Source organism: Sorex araneus, chromosome 6 (assembly GCF_027595985.1).
Source record: "Sorex araneus isolate mSorAra2 chromosome 6, mSorAra2.pri, whole genome shotgun sequence".
NCBI lineage: Eukaryota > Metazoa > Chordata > Mammalia > Eulipotyphla > Soricidae > Sorex > Sorex araneus.
The window spans coordinates 1,700,454-1,719,502 of record NC_073307.1 but is presented as its reverse complement, the minus strand read 5'-3'; the positions used below and the strand labels follow the sequence as shown (position 1 = coordinate 1,719,502).

Genomic DNA, 19,049 nt, shown 5'->3' with positions numbered 1-19,049 from the left:
ATCCTTTTGTTAGGACTACCTTAGTTTAGTGAAAGCAGACACTACTCGAGAACCTTGGCCATACCCAAGTAGGGTCCCCGGAGGGTTCAAACTTGACTTCGTTGGGCTTTCCAGGAAAGGCGCTTCTGGTGAGAAATGCTATGTGGGAGACCTGAAGTGCACGCACACCCTTTGATGCTTGTAAAATTTAAACAAACGCTTTCCTACATGCTTCTGTCTGGCTGCAGCGTCCTGTCAGGGGAAACAGCTGAGCTGACTCCAGTGTTTCTAGGTAGGCGCGGGAGCGGTCACGTGCCTGGAAAGCAGTTGGGCTCTGCTCGAAGCTCCCTATCTGAAGCCCACACATTGTCTGGACTTAAATTTTTATCTCCTTATCTTGCAGTTCTGGAGATGTTGGTGAAATGGAAAGGGACAAAAGACCAGACCCCGAAGTCCCATCCCCCACCCCCCCTGGCAAAAATACTGGAGATGTGTCTGAATTATTTAGAAAAATTGGTTTAGTTTATTAGTGCATGATTCTCAGTTTATGAGTAGGCAGATGCGGAGGCCTCAATGGGTAAATTACACGTATGATGACATCTTGCTTCCCCGTTTCATGTTTGAATATTTAAGCACTCCTCTTTGGCCTCTGTAGGCATCAAAAAGAAACCAGAGGAAGCCCATAATTACTTTGAAACAAAGGGAGGCCCAGGAAACTTTATCACGTAATCAGGCCTAATAAACATCTATTTGATGTTCTAAAATGTCCCAATGTAAGCAACAATCATCACTTAAGTGATGACAGATGAAATGTCATTCCAGAAGAATCTATTAATTTGTTGGCATTCATATCTGCTCCAGCAGGAAACAATCAATTTAGTGCAAAATTTAAGGTCATTAAGATCTTAAGTAATTCAAATTAAAAAAATGTAACTACAGTTTCTCACCTGCAACAAAGTAGAATAGATAATATATGGACCTATTGGGAAAAGGCCAATTTTCTCAGTCTGAAAGGTTGAGAAAGGTTGAGAAAACAGAAATTGTTTTGTGTCCAGGGGTTTGTTTATTGAACCCTCCACCTGACGCTGCAATAAAGCTGGCTTTTCTCAGGGGATGGACTATAGGACTGTGTGTGTTTGAGGTGTGTTTCCGGGAGGTTTCTAGAGTCTACACAGAGGCAGAGGGATATTTTCTCAGTACCCCTAAGTATTGTTGAATTGGTTGCTCCAGGTGAACAAAGTGGGTTGAGTTCAAAGTGGAGACAACGGAACAACCGCATCCAGGATGTTCTGCTCTGGCTACTGAGATGAACAAGGACGGGGAGAAGCCTTTCAAGAGCCCTCGAGTGGCTGTTGGCCTGACCTCCCCAGAGAGCTCCAGACCCAAGCAGCCCCCACAGTCCGAGTTCCTCAGGCTGCCTCACGCAGGCGATGTAGGAATGGCCTCGTGTTGCCTCTGTTTGACCCCTGTAAGCTCTTTTATCGTTCTTCAAATGTTCTTTGTTCCTCGTCCCTCTTCAAAACGTCTCACCTCTGACTTCTGTGTACACACCGGATAGGAGGAGCCTCCTTCTCTGGGTATGCCTCCATCAAGACAAATAGGTCTCCCAGGCGTGTTGTCAGGGGCCGAGCTCTGGGCGGGCCACCGAATGAGGCGACCTTTGTTCACGCCACCAGGAGGTGTCTCTCTTCCGACCAGTCTCCTGATCCTATCTACACCTCCCATGCGTCTCCCCCACCCGACCACAATCCTATCACCTGGCTGCCTTGTCTTCTTCTAAGTCTTCTCTCATTTAGTCTTCCTAACGCAATACTTGGACTATGTCTGTTTGAAGTTCCGTGAAGGGTCTCAGCGCTGAGGAAGTCTGTGTGTGGAGGCCAGCTGGGGCCAGGCCCCGCGTATCAAGGCTGACGCGAGCTCTCCAAACAAAGCAGTGAACTCTCCTGTGAATTCGCTGTGCATTCTGGGCTTAACTGTGGGCCTTTCTTACACTTCTACTTCCCATCACAGCCTTTTCCCTGGGTATCTGTCACATCCTCCATGTGAAAGAGTCCAGCCAACTCCGTAACATGACAGGCTGCCTGGTTGTCTTTTTATTCTTAAATCCCTAACATTTGTATTATGCTACATGACATCGATGTGTCCAGCAACTATATAGAATGATTACTATATTGTAACTAAGGCAGTCACTTTATTTTTATTTTTATTTATTTATTTTTTTTTGCATTTTGGGTCACACCCGGCGATGCACAGGGGTTACTCCTAGCTCATGCACTCAGGAATTACTCCTGGAAGTGCTCAGGGGACCATATGGGTTGCTGGGAATCGAACCCGGGTGGGCCGCGTGCAAGGCAAACGCCTTACCTGCTGTGCTATCGCTTCAGCCCCCTAAGGCGGTCACTTTAAAGTAAAAATCTGACTATGCATTTATCTAACTACGATAATAAAATACCTTTAGGATAAACTTCACACATTTCCCTGTGACTCAGGAGCCTCCTGTGGTCCAGCCCCACGTGCGTTCCAGGCATCGCCTCCATCCTTGCAGTCCACTGCTCCGCTTCGGGGCTCGGCCTAGGCGTCACTGCTTCTGAGAAGCCTTTCTGGGCCTCGGGGGTTTATCAAGCAGGAGCCCCTTCTTGTAATCCTGGATTCACTGGGCTTACACTTTTCTGCTGATGAATACATGCACTCAGACATACAGACAAATCAAAACAAGTAGAAGGGAATAACTCACTTTTCTAGGGACTCGTGTGGTGCCTGATAGATATATTTATGAGGTTTTTCTGGGGGGATGGGAGGTGGCAGGGGGACCCCAAACAGTGCTTAGGTGTCCTAGGGGCCTTTGCTGGTGATACTCAGTGAATCCTGGTTTGGTGGCCCAAGCCCAGCGATGGGACACTATATAGACCCAGAAACGCCAGCCAGGGTCAATGGGTCCACCACGGGTGATGCTCAGGGCACCAGGGATTACACCCAGCAGAGCTGGGGTGCGGAGCCGGGGGGGGGGGTGGGCATGCAGGGAATGTGGTGCTGGGCACCAAATGTGGGCCTCAGTCGCGAAAGGTCTGAGCTCCAGCACTTTGAAGTAGCTGGCCTCATATTTTTTGATTAAGCAAGTGAATTAGCTTAGGAGGAGTAGGAAGATGTAGACTCCACAGGAATTGAGTCAGATGGTGTTTTCAGAATATACCTCTGCCGATGTATGAGAGGGTGGAGACAGGTGCCGAGGAGAGGCTGTCACCCTCAGGGACAGTCAGAAGGTCCCGTAAAGGTCCTGTCTTCTAGGAGAGCAGGCGTGTTTTGGGTGTCCAGAGGCTTCTTCAACTGGTTCTTTTCCTTAACTTGTCTTTGGCCTTCGGGTGCCAGAGGGAGAGGGAGTGAGGTGAGTCCTGCTCATTCCAGTGTCACCTAGGCTAGTGCTGCGAAGAAATGGAAGGGTGTGTGTGTGTGTGTGTGTGTGTGGTCATTCATTCTGAATTTACCCGGCCGTATCTCCCTGTCATCATTGTCCCTTTCCTATGGATGAAGTGATTGTGGGTTGTTGGATATCATTGGTTTGTCCTTTCCCCCTTGCCACTAGGAGCTTCAGTTTATCAGTCACACCCATCAAAGTGCTCCCGAGTCACTCCCATTCCTTTGTTTATCTGTAACCATTTCTACCAGTTTATCTGCTCTTCCCTTAATCAAACTCTGTTAATTGGTAAGGTCAGAACTTCCTAGGACACTGAATATTATAACATTGCCTTTCTCTCCTCTTTATGCCTTTTGAATAATTTACTTTAAAGCTATGTCTTTTTTGTATAGACACAAGAAGACAATATTATGTTTTTATAACTTAAGACTTAATTGGCCTCGAATATTATTCCCTCCCGGGCATCTGCTTTCTCCACTTAAGCCTCAGTTGCCCTCAGTTCCTAGCACCCCAAAGTAGGGTCCCCGACGTGGGACGGGAAGGATCCAGGGCAAGCGGTGAGTTATGTGCTACCCTGGCATCGAGATGGGCCTGGCCAAAGTGCCTAATTCTTTTTTTTTTTTTTTGGTTTTTGGGTCACACCTGGCAATGCACAGGGGTTACTCCTGGCTCTTCACTCAGGAATTACCCCTGGCTGTGCTCAGGGGACCATATGGGATGCTGGGATTAGAACCTGGGTCGGCCGCGTGCAAGGCAAATGCCCTACCCGCTGTGCTATCGCTCCAGCCCCCATAAGTGCCTAATTCTTAACTACAAGTTAAGAGCTTGATCATAGACAAATGCTGTCATGATCCAATAGTAATTATGAGACTGGGACCCTGCCAGGGATAGGAAAGACTGATCTGGCCTGAGCACTGTAGTCTGAGATTGAGATGGCCCCAGGAGAGCAATTCTATGAGCTTTAATGCATCTCTTATTGTGTCCATACAAAATAATTAATATTATGAATTCTTATATGTTTGCTGGCTGAGGAGAAGAGAAACACATTCATGGGACTCTGCCCTTGGGTGGGTCTTCCTGCTGAAAGAGCGATTCTGTCCTAGTGAAGGCATTCCCCTAAGGGATAGAACTATACCCCCTATGGATTGTAACCACACCTTTGGATAAGCCCCAGGCTGCTGGGGGACGGGGAGATTTAAGGTAGCTGTGTGAGGGGGCAGGGGGAGAGTTCCAGAGGAGAGTGTATAGAGGGAAGATTGGAATAAACTGCAAGTGAGACCAACCATCTTGGCTCTGTTCCGTTCCTTCGCCTGCCTCGCCGCCCGCGCCCTTTCTTTTTATTTTTGTGTTTTACACAGTGGGTGACGAGGGAATGGTTCTGGGGAGCACTTACTCCACATATTTTCTTCCCTGGGCAGAGGAAAGGGAGGCATCAGCTCTTTTCTCTTGGTCTCTGCGTCCAGAGCAGGCTGGGGAAAGTCCTAAGAGTGCCTCCCGCCTTCTGTGTGGCTGAGAAACTGGAAAATGGGCAGCGGAGGGCAGAGGCAAGGTCTGGTATGGGCCCTTCAGGACAATGGGCCCATTCTCACCTGTTACGTCTTTCTCATTGAAGCTCTGTACAGTGTGACCTTTGTTCCCCAGAGGTTTGGGGAAAATAAAGGACACTCATCACTTATCTGATTATGAGATCAGAGCTATGTTTACCTCTTTCCAGGAATGGGTCCATATGGGAAAATGCCCTTCATTGTTCCCTGGGTCAAACTGCCAAATCTCTACCTTAAACCCATTGTCCTAGGAAGCCTTGGCCTTATGGTTAAATATCACACACAATAACACCTGAGAGTTATTGGTAAGTCATTATGAAACACCCCTGGCTATTTATTTATCTAGGGCCTCTAAAGCAACGCCCAGGGGCCATAGGGGCCACTCCTGGCAGTACTTGGCAAACTGGGCTTAAGCTCTTGGGTCTGGTGATATGATGCTGCGAAGGCACAGAGGTTCTGGGGGTCACCGGAACCACAAACCAGCGGTGCTCAGGGTACTACACAGTGCTTGGTGGGCCGGGGCCTTGGGGATCAAACTCGGGTCCTTACACAAGCAAGGCTTAGAACCCCGATCCTGGGCTGCTGCACTGGCCCCTGGAACATCACTTTATGAGCCAATTTATTCATATTAGGGTAGTTTGTACTCACAGCAGCCCAGTGATAGCAGGACCAGTGTTATTTTCGTTTTGCTCACGAGGAAAATGCGGCAGAGAGGTTCAGTAGTAGATCATGCAGGAAGACGCAGAGCCCCAGGCGGCACAAAGCACTGTGCTACGCTACATTTTTGGAATTACAGCCTACAAAGTCACACTTTCTCTCACTGGAGTAATTCTTACCTCAGATTGCACAGACGTTATTATCAACTGCTTGTCTAGCTCCGCAGCTTATCACATTAAAAGGACAGTCCTGAGACCACAGAAACTCTAATAATGATTGGGCCTTGAACTTAGAGGAATTATCATTGACTTCAGGGTGAAGTAGAAGTTCATGGAAAGTATGCAAGACCAGATTGCAGAAGTTAAGTAATCACCAAGACAATGTAAGACATATGACAAGGCTGTTTAAGTGCGTGTCAAATAAATGCGCTAATAGCTTGTATAAGCGTAGAGGATGAGCTATCCCTTCGGGAAACACTTTGTGGGGAAGCTAGAGGCATTTGTTTTTTTTCGAAAATCTTGCTTTTCTGGTTTGGTGTTTTAGTGTACTGTGGAGCGGGGGATTGAAGCAGGCTCTCTCCCTGCAAAGCGGGCGCGTGCCCCTGGCTGCCCCTCCAGCCCTCGCCCCCCTCTGACCATAGCTTCCTACGGTCGGGGCCCCCTCTCTGGAATCTCTACCTGTGGCCCCCTCAGAGTATCTGGGGTACCTACAAGGAGAAGAATGTCACTGGTTGAGAAATACGGCTCCAGACAACCCAAGGAACAGGAGTTTGCAGGATTTCCCCAGTGACAGTCGATTCCTGTTTGGAACGGAAAACAACTAATTCTCAAGGTATCCCCAGTTGTCTGTCTCAGTGGCCACAGAAGCTCATCAAGTCTTCAGACTTACTTTTGCTGTTCTTGGCCACACCTGGTGGTGCTCAGGGATCACTCCTGGCAGGCTCTGGGGATGAGATGGTGTGCCTGAGATGAAATCCAGATGAGCTGCATGGAGGAGAAGGCCCTCACCTCCTGTACTGTCTCCCCAGCTGTACACCTGCTTTACGAGCAATGAAACTATAATTACCTTGAGGATGGGACTTGGGAACTGAGAAAATCTCCAGAACGGAGAGTGTGGAACACGGCTTCCCGCTAGTTTCCAAGGTCCTCTCTAGTTTTTCTTGGCCTGATGTTTAAGGAGAACGAAATCAAAAATCGGTGAAGCCGAGATCAAAGATATTAATCCGAAAAGTAGTATTTCGACTTCATGTTCAAATGTATAATCCCTCAATTATTATTTTTTTGAACATAAAGTTGAGTTCTAAAAGGAACTGAGAGTTCCTTGTGCGAGTGTCGATAAGAAGCTCCTCCGCTTTCTGCCCGCGGCCTGTTCCAAACTGAAGAGGAGTCGGGTGGGTTTACTGGGGTGGTCTCAGTCCCTAACGGGAAGCGTCATGGCAGGGGTCCGGCCCGTCTCCTGGGTGGGTCGTGGGGTCCAACGTCTCCTGGCCCGGGTGGGCTGGGTGGGGGTCCAGTGTGTCGGGCCCGGGGTCTTCCTCCCGCACCTGCGCCTCTCTGAGGAGCCCTGATAGGGGCTGCCCCAGGCGGGGCCCACGTGGCCCGGCGTCCCGGAGGGCACGGGCAGGGCGTGAGCAGGGCTGAGCTGCCGGTGCCCAGCACGCGGAGGGATGAGGCCTGCAGGGGCAGGAGTGGCCACAGTGGGGCAGCGCCCAGCGGGGAGCAGGACCTCGAGGGTGACGAGTGACCAGAGCGTCTCCCCTCTGCGAGCGACATGCAAGTGACACACATTCCCCCCCCCCTCGTGTCCCCCTGTCCTCCTGGCCGACTGTGCCCGTGTCCCCCCCACCCTCCTGGCCGGCTGTGCCCGTGTCCCCCCACCCTCCTGGCCGGCTGTGCCCGTGTCCCCCCACCCTCCTGGCCGGCTGTGCCCGTGTCCCCCCACCCTCCTGGCCGGCTGTGCCCGTGTCCCCCACCCTCCTGGCCGGCTGTGCCCGTGTCCCCCCGTCCTCCTGGCCGGCTGTGCCCATGTCTCCCCACCCTCCTGGGCGGCCCCCCAGCAGGACGCTATCAGCCACCTGTGCCCTGACTGCCAAACGAGGAGCTGCAGGGTTGCACGTGTGCTCTGCCGCCCGGCAGCTCCTCCCCCGCCTGTCGCTGTCGCTTGTCCCTGGCGCCTGGCGGGCACTCGGCTGTTGCGCATCTCGCTGTCCTGCTGATGCTGTGCCGGACACAGCTGTGCAGACCCTTTCGAATCCACGCTTTTGTGTCTTGGGGAGAGCTGCCCACGATCGATCTTGCTGGGCCGTAGGGAGTTCTGCTCCTCCTCTGCGGGCCATCTCCAAATTGCTTTCCGTAAGGCGGAGCCAAGTAAGCTCCCGGCCACGGGGGGGGGGGGGAACGTTTCTCTCTCCCCGAGCCCCAGCAACACGTCTGTCTTCTGGAGAAGTGCCCTTCTCACAGGCACGCCATGGCATCTCATTGGTTTTTGTTTTTTTTGATTTGCGTTTCCCTAATCATGAGTGATGGAGGACATGTTTCACATGCTTGTTGGCCACCCTTGCGTCCACTTTGGGGAATGTCTGTTCGTCTCCTTGCCCCATGTACAATGGGATTATTGGATTTTTTGTTGAGTTTTGTGAGTGCTGTGTAGATCTGAGACATCAATTCTTTACCTGATGTATTGTGTGCAGATGCTTTCTCCCGTTCAGTAGTGTGTAATCACAGATAAGTAAGTGGGTAGTCTCTCTCTCTCTCTCTCTCTCTCTCTCTCTCTCTCCTGCCACATGTGTTTGGTGTCCCTGAGCCGCTTCCCCACCCAGCCTGCAGCCACCCCCAGCAAGGGCTCACGAAGGAGGGAGCAGCCCGCCAGGCTGGTTGGTCCCCGTTTATTCCGTTCTCCCCACGCGCCTGTTCCAGTCTCACTAAGCTCCCCATCCCAGTCTCAACTGCCCCTCACTCCGCCTCTCGTCCCCCCTGCTCATCTCCCTGCACCCAGTCTCGCAGCCTGGTCTAGCGTCCAACCTCCAAGCATCCCAGGTAGCAGCCACACCCCGGTGAGGTAGCTCAGTCAACACAGGAAAGCCCTTCCTCCTGAGGGAAGCTTCTAAGATAAGGAAGGATCTCCTGCAGCCAGGAGAGCGGCTGGAGGCGAAAAACCACCTACGGGCGTGTTTCTCCTTTCCTTAGTCCAACAGCCACTTTAACATTCATCTTAGTTCTACTTCTTAATAATATTAGTCATCTTGTTTGGACATAGTCAGAGATACATTAAGCTTGTAGGGTGGCTCTCGTGGGGACATCTCGCTATAGATGCCAGACTACAGTGCTCAGGCCAGATTAGTCCTAACCCTAGGGTCCTAATCCAGTGGTTACTCTTTGGATTATGCGACAGAATTTGTCCATGACCATGCTCTTAGCTTGTAGTTAAGTATTATGGCACTTGGCCTGGCCCATTTCGATGCCAGGGTTGCTCACAGCTTTCCCTGGGTCCATCCAGTCCTTTGTCAGGACCCTGCTTTTGAGATGCTAGGAATTAAGGCAACTGAGGCTTAAATTGAGAAAACAGATGCCCAGGAGTGAATAATATTTGGGAGTCAATTAACTTCCAAGATACAAAAGCGTAGCGTTCACTGTCTTCCTGTGTCGATCCAAAAAGGACATTGCTCAGAGGACATAAGGGAAGGAGAAAAGCAGTATTTCCCTTACAAATATAAAATTAGTCTTTAGAAGGGTCTGACCTTACAAGTCAACGGAGTCTGATTTGGGGGTAGAGGTGATTAACAGTTTGGGAAGCAGAGCACAGAGAAGTTAAAGGTAAACACAGAGGAGTGGGAGTGCCTCGGGAGCACTGTGATGGGTGTGACCCAGTAAGCCTAAGCCCCCTGTGGCCAGGGAGAAAGGACAAACCAATGTTATCCTACACAGTAGTTTTCCTTTTATTAGAGCTTGAGCTTCTTTTGCTGTGCAAAAGCTTTCTAATCTGATGTAGTCCCATTTGTTTGTTTTTTTAGTAAAGGCATATTTTGTGTTTGTCTTAGGGGTGCGGGTGTCGTGTGTGTCCATGTGTGTGCATTTGTATATATGCATGTTTGTGTGTGCTTCTGTGGGTGGACAGGCATTAGCACCACCACAGTGGTCTGAGTTAGTAGCAAGGAACCCAGGAAAATGGGAAGGGAAAACCGGGAATACAGACGTCGACATTTGACTAGATCTTAAGGTGGGAGGTTATCTTTCTAGAACATTCTTGCTCAAACCTTAGACAAATCTATTTTATCTTGGTATAGCAATAGTAGGCCAACTTCTGAGAGGAAGCGAGGAGGGGAGGGGTTCACGGGCAGCTCTGCAGGGGGTGATTCAGCACTTCTGTGTTGAGAGCGATGCCGGGAGGGTTGATCGAGGTCCCGCACGCCCGGCTGAGTTCTGCTGCCTGCAGGGGGCGCTCCAGCCCCTGCCCGCGGGGAGCGTCTGACTCTTCAGCTCCAGGGCCATAAGCTGGCGGGCTGGTTAAGTCGCTAGACTCAGGCTGCCCTTGGACAGTTCGAAAGCCACATTTCCTTGGGACACGGGCAGGGCTGGGTGGACATGCTCTAGGTTCACCTCACTTTAACCCCTTTGTTCCTTTCATGTCATTGTCAGGACTGTGAGCTGAACCGGCTTTGCCGTTGGTTAAAAGTTTGTGGAGGACAAGTGAGGGGCCCACTCACTCTGAGAGCACCACCGGGGCCAGCCCGGGCACGGTGCTATCCCCACCAGCACAGCTCCAGGAGGGCAGGGCGTTCTTCCCACCCACTGACTACTCTGGGGCTTCACCGTCCCCCTCTGAACACACTCGCTGCATGCGGCCAGTCCCCTGGGCCTCCAGGTCGTGGGCTAGACGCAGCGGGCGGGCGAACCACAGGTCCCCCGGGATCAGCAGGAATGGGGAGCCCCTCCCCCAGTGGCCGGGCTGGGTGGGGCTGGCCCTGCCTGCTCTCGGCTGTTGTGGGCTGGGGGCTGGGTAAAGAATCTGCCAAGGTCTCTTAAGACTCGAGAAGTCACGGTTTCTGTTCCATCTCCAATACCTGCCGAGTGCTCGCTCACCCTTTCTAAAGCATCTCTTCCGCCGAGATCTCTGGAAACCTCCTTCAGGAGCTGATGTGGAAGTGAAAGGCTGTAAGATGCCGAGCGCACGACTTCCCTGGGCTTCCCAGGGCCAAAACTGCTGCTTATGAAATTTGTTTCTCAACAAACCACATAATTTTGTGGGTCTGGCCCACGCAGGGCCCCAACTCTGTCCCCAGCACCACCTGCTGCTCCTGGTGGCCCCCACGCACGTGTGGGAGAAGCCCTGTTCCCTCCCCCTGGGCTGACGGGGTGGTCCCTGGGGGAGAGGGAAGATGGGAGGAAAGACAGGAGCCTGAGTGCTGTTCGTGCACCACCCCCACACTCGAGGGTGGCTGGCGCACACACCACTCTTCCGCATGCTTGAGAAGCACGTAGGTGGGCAGCAGCTTCTGGTTAAAATACACCCTAAAATCAAATGCCTTTGAAACATTCTTTCTAATACAGATTCGACGCCTATTTAATGATGCATGAATCTCTAAACAGCCCAGAGCTACTTTCGGAACTTTATACAACACAGAAAAGCTTCCCACGTTCATTGAGAGTCACACGCATTTCAGCAAAGAGCAGTTTTGCTAAACACCCTCGTGTGCGTGCTGAGACGCCTCTCCGGCCCTGTGCTGACGGCGTGCTCGTGAGCTGCCTTTAATACATTAGCGTTCTTAGTATTGCCCAGGAGGATGCCTCCTAAACCGTGGAAGTGGTTGAGAGCATCCGGCGTTTACCTGCGACCAAGGTTACAGAGTCTCGTGGCCCCCACAGAATGCCCATTCAGACTGGAGAGAGGGGGAGGACGAGGGCTGCAGAACCACCAGGAAGCCCGTGTTTGATTGCCTTGGGTTCACCTTCAATGTTTTTCAAGTTCTGGGAAGCCCCAGGCCAGTTCTTCCTCTCCCGGGGTGCCAGCTAGACTGTGGGTGACGTTCGTGTGGGACAGACTCGCGCCTGCAGCCCGACGCAGGGTGTGAGGCCGCCGGGGCGGGGGTGCTGGGCGGGAGATGACGCGTCTGTCTCCTCCACCCTCGCCGCACTGACACATCTGCCCTCGCTTTGCCGCCCGTCCCAGTGCCTGTCCGCCGAGGAGATCTTCTCCCTCCACGGCTTCTCGAACACTAGCCTGCTGAGTAGCTCCGACCTCCCTGTGGTCTGTCCCGCCATCCTCCAGCAGCTCAGCTTCCACCCCTGCGACGCCCGGCCCACGCTCGGCTCCAAGCCCAGCATCTCCGAAGGTACGTGTGCGCCCGCCTGCCCTCGGTCGGGCGGAAACGCCGTCAGCCCGCTCTCCGCGGGCTGCCTGCGAGGAGCCAGAGTCCGCGCCAGACACACGCAGAGTGACTATCCCGACCCACTGGGCCTTCATCAGCTCCCTCAGAGGGGCGGGGTAGAGCTGAGTCTCCACCTTGCGTCATTCAGCTTTGCGAGGCCGTGGGCCACACGTCACCTGGCTCAGAATCAGTCAATCAGTTATCTAATGCTTATCATACCACTAAAGAACTTGCTTATCTGGAATTCTCAGTACTGCTTCTACTTTATATCTTTTTAACTAAATTATTTTTATTATAGTAATGTTGGGTTACGAGACTATATATTTCAGGAATGTAGTTCCAGATACTGAGTTATGACTGCTTTTTAATCTTCATATGTGAAAGAAAATGCAATATCAACTTCCTGTGATACACATCTAGATACTGTACTTCACGGGCGTAACTTGCTGTAAAGTCAAATTTAAACACCAGGAACCAAGTTTCTGCTTATCGTATAGCTTCTGGCTCCCGACACCGGTCACCAACTGAATGTGGGGGCCGGGGAAATTGGCTACGGTTAGAGGGTCTGAACACGTGGCAGTCGCAGTTCAGACACAGATGCGCATGGACCCAGGGTCTGTCCGCCCGTGCTTACCTGGGTGCATTTCTCAGGCTCAAAGTAGCGGTGACTGGAGAGTGTCCGAGGCCCCGGCTAGTTCACGGTACAGACACGCATGTGGCAGAGTCGCAGGTGCCTCATTGATAAGGCACCGCTGGTGGGGGTGGCGGGCGGCCGGGGGTCGGCCTTTGCTTGACGTCCAGAGGCTGCGGTCTGGCCGCCAGGGCATTCCACCGGGTTTGCTGCTGTCTCCGTCCAGTCACTGCGCTGCTTCGGCACTGAGGGGCCAACACGCACACGGGCAGGTGGAGCTGGCTGGGTAGGGGACTGCGTGCACCTGCTCGCAGGGAAGCCCTTCTCGTCACTCGGGAGGGAGGCCTGGCGGGGTGTTCGCGTGTCCCCGCTGTGCAGCTGGGACAGGTGCTCTGCGTGGCCCCCGCAGTGGGCAGGATGGTGGGTGCGAGTCCTCAGGTGTGTACTCACAACAGAGGGCAGCGGCGCTGTCTCTCCCGCTGCCTGCTTTCCGTAGTCTCACGCCGCTTCCCCCACCCCGGGGAGGTCGATGGCGAAGGGCAGGCGAAGGAAGGAACGAGGGCCAGGATGGCCGGTGTCAATTGCAGTTTGTTCCAGTCTCAGTTCCCCTTCTGCTTCTGTCTCTCCGCCCTCTGCTTCTCTCTCCCGAGCCCCTCTCGCCCTCACTTCTGACTGTCTCTCACTTCTGACTCTGGCTCTCCCTCGCTTTGTGCTCTTTCTTTCCCCTGCTTCTGGCTCCAGTGACTCCCGGATTCTCTTTGCCTTGTGCTCTGCTGCTGTGTCTTCTCCCCCTTCTCCTACAGTCTTAGTCTATACAGCAATCACATAGGGTGGTGACACAAAGGTGGGTTGAGCATTAACACATCAACACAGAGGGGTAAGACCACTCCTCCAGGAGATTAACAAGATCTCATCTAAGGAGATTACTCCAGATTACTAGGAGATCCACTCAAGGGTGGGATCCAAACAAGGGTGTGTCGCTTTCTTCTCTCCTCAGCTAGTAACCCACTTAAATAGTTGCAGTAAATCTACTTCTAATATTTCTAGCAATGTCATTCTGTATGAGCACAGTAAGGGATGTATCAGACTTAAAGTTTAGTTCTTCCTGAGGACATTCACTATATATTCCAGACCACAGTCCTCAGACCAGGTTAGTCTTCCTAACCCCAGCAGGGTCCTAGTCTCATTGTTATTTTTGGATCATGACAGCATTTGTCTATGACCATGTTCTCAACTTATAGTTGAGTACTGTGGCGCTTTGGCCTGGCCCATTTCGATGCCAGGGTAGCTCACAGCTTGCCCTGGTCCATTCCGTCCCTTGTCGGGACCCTGCTTTTGGGGTGCTAGGAACTAAGGGCAACTGAGTCGAGAAAGCAGATGCCCAGGAGTAAATATTATTGGAGTCAATCAGCTCCCAAGTTACAAAGCATAATATTAACTGTCTTCCTGTGTCCATGCAGAAAGGACATTGCTCTAAGGTAAACTGAGTTCCCTGCGGCAAGGCTGAAAGGAGAAACCCCACGTTATCCTACCACTGAGGCCCTGGGCAGGCTGTGTGGGGCACGGACACCCAGTGGCCATCAGGGTCGGAGTCTGACGCTGACCCGCTTGCGTGGCCAGGAGACAGAGCGCCGGGCTGTGGATGCAGGTCTCAGGGGTGCCACCGCTGACACGGTCCCCCTGTCACCTGGGCGACGGCCACAGATGGGGACAGGGGAGTGGCAGGCAGGACGTCTGTCTCTGCAGCGATGGGTGCCACCGCCACTGCCCAGGACAGTCCCCGCGCGCTTCCTCGACGCAGGAGCCCCGCCCTTCTCCCCAGATGCCTTCTCGTTCCTCAAGGAAGTAATCTGTTATTGTGACCTTGGGGCGCTGGGACTGACCCGGGGCCCAGAGCACACGGCTCGTGCCGCACCTGCAGGCCACGCCCACAGCCCCACGTGCTCCCTAAGGAAGTGTGTCAACCCCGACCTAACCGCCTCACTCAGTCGAGGGGAAGACCCACGCAGAGCTGTCAGAGCGGCCCCTGAGACCACAGGCACGCGGGGGTCGCAGAGGGCCGAAGAGCTGCCCCCATTAGGGGCGCGGAGATGCCCAGAGTGGGGTGGGTGCTCGGTGCCGGGCCCCAGTTCCTGCCTCTGCGTGATGAGCCCCACTGCGTGTGTCCCGAGACAAAGCTGACGACCAGCAGAGCAGTCTCGGCAGAGCCCGCGTTTCCCGAGGCGTCACTGTGTTTCCCACTCAGAGACGGTCACCTACGCGCAGGCCCCGCTGAGCTCCCCCGAGGGCCAGTCTGGCTTGGCAGTTACGACGAGGTCATGAGAGGCCTTTGGGTTCCAGCAACAGGCATGAGAGAGTTTCCGGCGTGACCTCCGCAGGTGGACAGCCCAAACAGTGACCAGGGCGAGCTCCCCACGAGTGCTCCTGGGTGGGAGAGCCGCCATCTGCGTAGTAACGGCAGCAAGCAGCCTCGCAGGTGACTTGCTGTGTCCCAGGGAATCCATTTTCATTCTCGGGAACAGGCAGTGAAATAAGATCAAATGAGTTAAAGCTGTTGGTGTTCTTCGAATCTCAGCACTTAATGGGCACTGGGTTAGGCCAGCGAGGGTTCCTGGTGCTCCCAGGAGACATTTGGAGGCCTCCTGGGGCCCCCTGGGGAAGGGAGAAGGGCAGGCCGGACACAGGGCATCTGCGCAGAGGCAGAGACGCCTGGAAATGCTGGCGTGCCGATTCTCCCATGCGTGGACTTTTTTCTGGATAAATTCCTAATGATACAACAAGTGTGTCACCTCTGAGTGTGAAATGGAGATTGGCCCCAGTGTCTGCTTTTTACGGCGCCAGGAGCACCGAGACAGGGCAGACCCTCGTATGAGGAGTCTGAGATGGGTGTGCGCCTTTGCCCCCACCTGCTACTCAAAACGTGCCTGTTCCTTTTTATTGTCCCAGCACGTACCGTGTTGGGGTGGGGGCCTGGGCTGTGGGGGCCAGGGGCTGTGCAGGACGGACGGGGCAGATGACTTGGACCCCGGGTAAGTGTGAGGGGAGACGGCCGACTGAGCTGCTCGACGGCCACAGGGCTGGTCAGCAGGCCCGGGGGAGAGAGCTTGGTGACACGGGTCCACCCCCCCCACAAGCTCTCACAGCATCGGGGACGCGTCCATACGCACGAGCACTCACCCGTGTCCATCGGTGTGCACGCAGGCACGCACCGGGCAGCTCTCACACACGTGGGTGTGTGTGCACCCATCTGCGCCCCTCTGGGCCCTCTTCCCCCGTGGCCACTCTGCCTGCTCCTGACGCAGAGTGGGGCGGCAGTGCACGGGGGTCCCTGCGGAGTTGGGAGCTCCCAGGAGGCCCCAGAGCGGGAGGAGGCTCGCACGTGCCTCCCTAGAGGTGTCTGTGCTCGAGAGAGTAGGGCTGAGTCCCCTGAGGCCGCCCGCCCCAGCCTCACCGTTCCTGGCTCTCCGCTAAAGCAGCGGCTCCATCCCTGAGCCCCGCCCGCAGCTCTGGGCCCTTCCCCCGCGTGGGCAGCTCCGCTCTCAGTCCTTCTTGGCACGGTTTGTTTTCCCGAGAAGGCCCCTCTCCCCAAGACAGTTTCAAGCCTTTGAAGAAGAAATCTGTCTCCACCCGGCTGACGTCCACTCTTTCCTGACCCACAGTCTGGGGCTATGGCTTCCTGGCGGTCACAGTCATCAACCTGGCGTCTCTTCTTGGGCTGATCCTGACCCCGCTGATCAAGAAGTCGTACTTCCCCAAGATCTTGACCTACTTCGTGGGGCTGGCGATCGGCACGCTGTTTTCCAACGCGATTTTCCAGCTGATCCCGGAGGTGAGGCTCACGGGGACCTCGCCGGCGAGTGTTTGCGGAGCCGGCCTCCCACCTCCCGAATGCAGCCCCGGGGCTCCGCTCTGGCTGTCGGGGTGCTGGCGGGGTGCCGAGGGGCACCAGCACAGCTGGGGGCCGGCCCGGCCGCCCGGATGCGCAGGGGCAGGGCTGGGACGGGGGACCTGGGCACTTGACTCCGTCTTGCGGGGCAGGTTCCTTTCTGCACACGGCCCGGTTCCTTCTGCGTCTGCAATGCGCCTTTGATGTCAGATTTGCGCAGCTCTTCGTGTGCGCGCGGAGGCTAGACCAGACGCCGTCGTGGCAAGGCTGTTTATGGAGGCGCCAACGGCAGCTTGTTTCTCCCCACAGGCGTGAACGTGGCCCCGCGCCCAGCACAGGGCGTGGAGGGAGGAGGAGCGAGCAGATGGGGCTGTGCCGTGGTGGGCCGGGACAGTCACGCGCCCCCCGGGGGGATCCTGCCTCAGGACACCCTCCCCCACGAGTCTCAGACGAAAGGAGCGTGATTTAATTCCACAGCTGTCCCCCCCCACCCCTGGAGGGGCTTCGACGGTGCCCTGCGCTCTCCACCACCGTCACTATTGCCCGAGGGGGCGGGCAGGACTCTGTCCTTCACACGCTCCATCATGGGATTCTAGAGAAGGCTGTCAACCCCCCAGGGATCAAGATCTCCACTGCAGTCACGCTAAACAGATCTTTATAACGATCCTCTGGGACCCCGACTTCCTTCCTTTGGAATTCTGTCCCTTTGCTGTGGCGCCCCACGACATTGGCACCTGACCCATGGAGCCACGGTGTGTGTCCTGCTTGCGGGGCTGGACAGGGCAGCGCTGACTTCTGAGTGGGGGTCAGGGAGGGGGTGCCAGCTCTGGCCTGTCCCAGACCCTGTCCCCATTTCACCTGTCTTGTGTTTGCCGTCTGCGTGGCTCGGAGCTCCTGGCTGCCGGGTGCCCTTTCACTGGTGGGTGCGTTGCTTCCACCACAGCCCGCCGGGTGGGAGTGAGGCTGAGGGCGTCGTCTTTCTCTCACCCCTGGGCCCGGCCCCGCACTGGCTGGTCTCCTGAGGACTTGTTGGCAGCCTGTCTATCCAGGAGCATCCGCAGCACCCAGAGACCTTCCCTATTGGCCTCGCCAGCGCAAGAGCGTGTGTCTGGGCCGGTGTGATCTTAGTGGATAGGCACCATCTGTCCGTTTCTCTGTGTTGCCTAGGGCCAACGTTCTCTCCCGCTCTGTGTCTGCACTGGGTTGGCTCTCCAGGCGGCCCTGCTGCCAGTCAGAGCCGTGAGACCTGGAGATGCCGGCGGCTCCTGGAACTTCCCAGGGGTGGGATCGGCCCTGGCAGTGCTGGCAGTTTGGTGACCCACGGTTCAGTGTTTGCGTGTCCTGCAGTCAGCGGGTGGGTCCCCACTATCGCCTGGGATGTGAAGATGAACTTAGAACTTGGGCGAAAATGGCACACTGGGAAATTTGGATGTGACTTTCTAGAAATCAAGGTAAACAACGTGGCTTTATCACTCTTGCCGTTTCTCCTCCCTCAGGCCTTTGGCTTCGACCCCAAAATCGACAACTACATTGAGAAGGCCGTTGCTGTCTTTGGGGGGTTTTACATCCTTTTCTTCTTTGAGAGGGTCCTGAAGATGCTGTTGAAGACGTATGGCCAGGTAAGTGGGCTTCACGGAAAGAACCGGGTGTTTTGCCCTTTAAGACATGGGGCTTGTTCTTGGGTTATGTGGAGTCCACTTGCCAGACTGCTGACCGTGAGGAGATGGAGGGAGTGCCTCGGGACAGGTCTCTGGCCACACCGACTCCGGGGCTCGCAGCACCTGTGTGCAGTTAGTCCACTGTCCCCAGCCATGGCAGGGAGAAGGACAGCCGCAGGCTGGCAGGGCCGGGCGGGCGCGACCCCTGTCTTTGCTTCCGTGCAGAATGACCACACCCACTTTGGAAAGGAGGACTGCAGGGCGCCCCAAGAGAAAACCCCGCCTGCTAAGGCCCTCCCGGCCCTCAACGGGGTGACGACGTGCTATGCCAACCCGGCCGTCACGGAGCCCAGCGGGGTGACGACGTGCTACGCCAACCCGGCCGTCACGGAGCCCAATGGACACATCCACTTCGACAATGTCAGCGTGGTGTCCCTTCAGGTCTGTGGGGAGGCTACGTGTGTACACGTGTGTGTTTGTGTGTGTGTTTATGGGGACGAGAGGGATGTCGGGCTCTGTTCTTTGCCCACTTCCTCCTGAACATTTGCTTCGAACTAGTGAGTGAGGCAAGAGCCGCGACTCGGCACCCACGGGGCCCTGAGACTGGCCGACAGGGCGGCTGCCACTAGGATTCACACAGTAAGCAGGAGCAGATCAACACCGTGTTTCTCTGACTTTGCGAGTCTCTCATGATTGCAAACCAAAGGACGCCTCCAGAGACACTGAGCGAGAAGAAAGCAGAGCCATATCGAGTGCTCGTGCACCAGATCCACTAGGCAATTTTCTTGTCTTTATCCCCACCTCCCACGTCATGTGAACAGGTGCTGCTTCCTGGGCATAAATCACGGGCCAGGCAGTGCTTGAGGCACTCGGTTACTTCCTTATTTAGGTTTCAGGACGTAGAAAGCAAGGCGCCAG

The 19,049-nt window shown here is 54.7% G+C and overlaps 1 protein-coding gene across 2 annotated transcripts in view; it reads left to right on the top strand.

Annotated features, from left to right (window-relative positions):
* Positions 1 to 19,049, top strand: part of SLC39A8 (solute carrier family 39 member 8) — a 36,957-nt gene that overhangs the window by 1,278 nt on the left and 16,630 nt on the right. For both annotated transcript variants that reach the window (XM_055143894.1, XM_055143895.1), the window contains exons 2-5: positions 11,758 to 11,920; positions 16,247 to 16,416; positions 17,970 to 18,092; positions 18,357 to 18,572. In XM_055143894.1, coding sequence (XP_054999869.1) covers positions 11,758 to 11,920; positions 16,247 to 16,416; positions 17,970 to 18,092; positions 18,357 to 18,572 — 672 coding nt within the window. The remainder of the gene's footprint in view (positions 1 to 11,757; positions 11,921 to 16,246; positions 16,417 to 17,969; positions 18,093 to 18,356; positions 18,573 to 19,049) is intronic.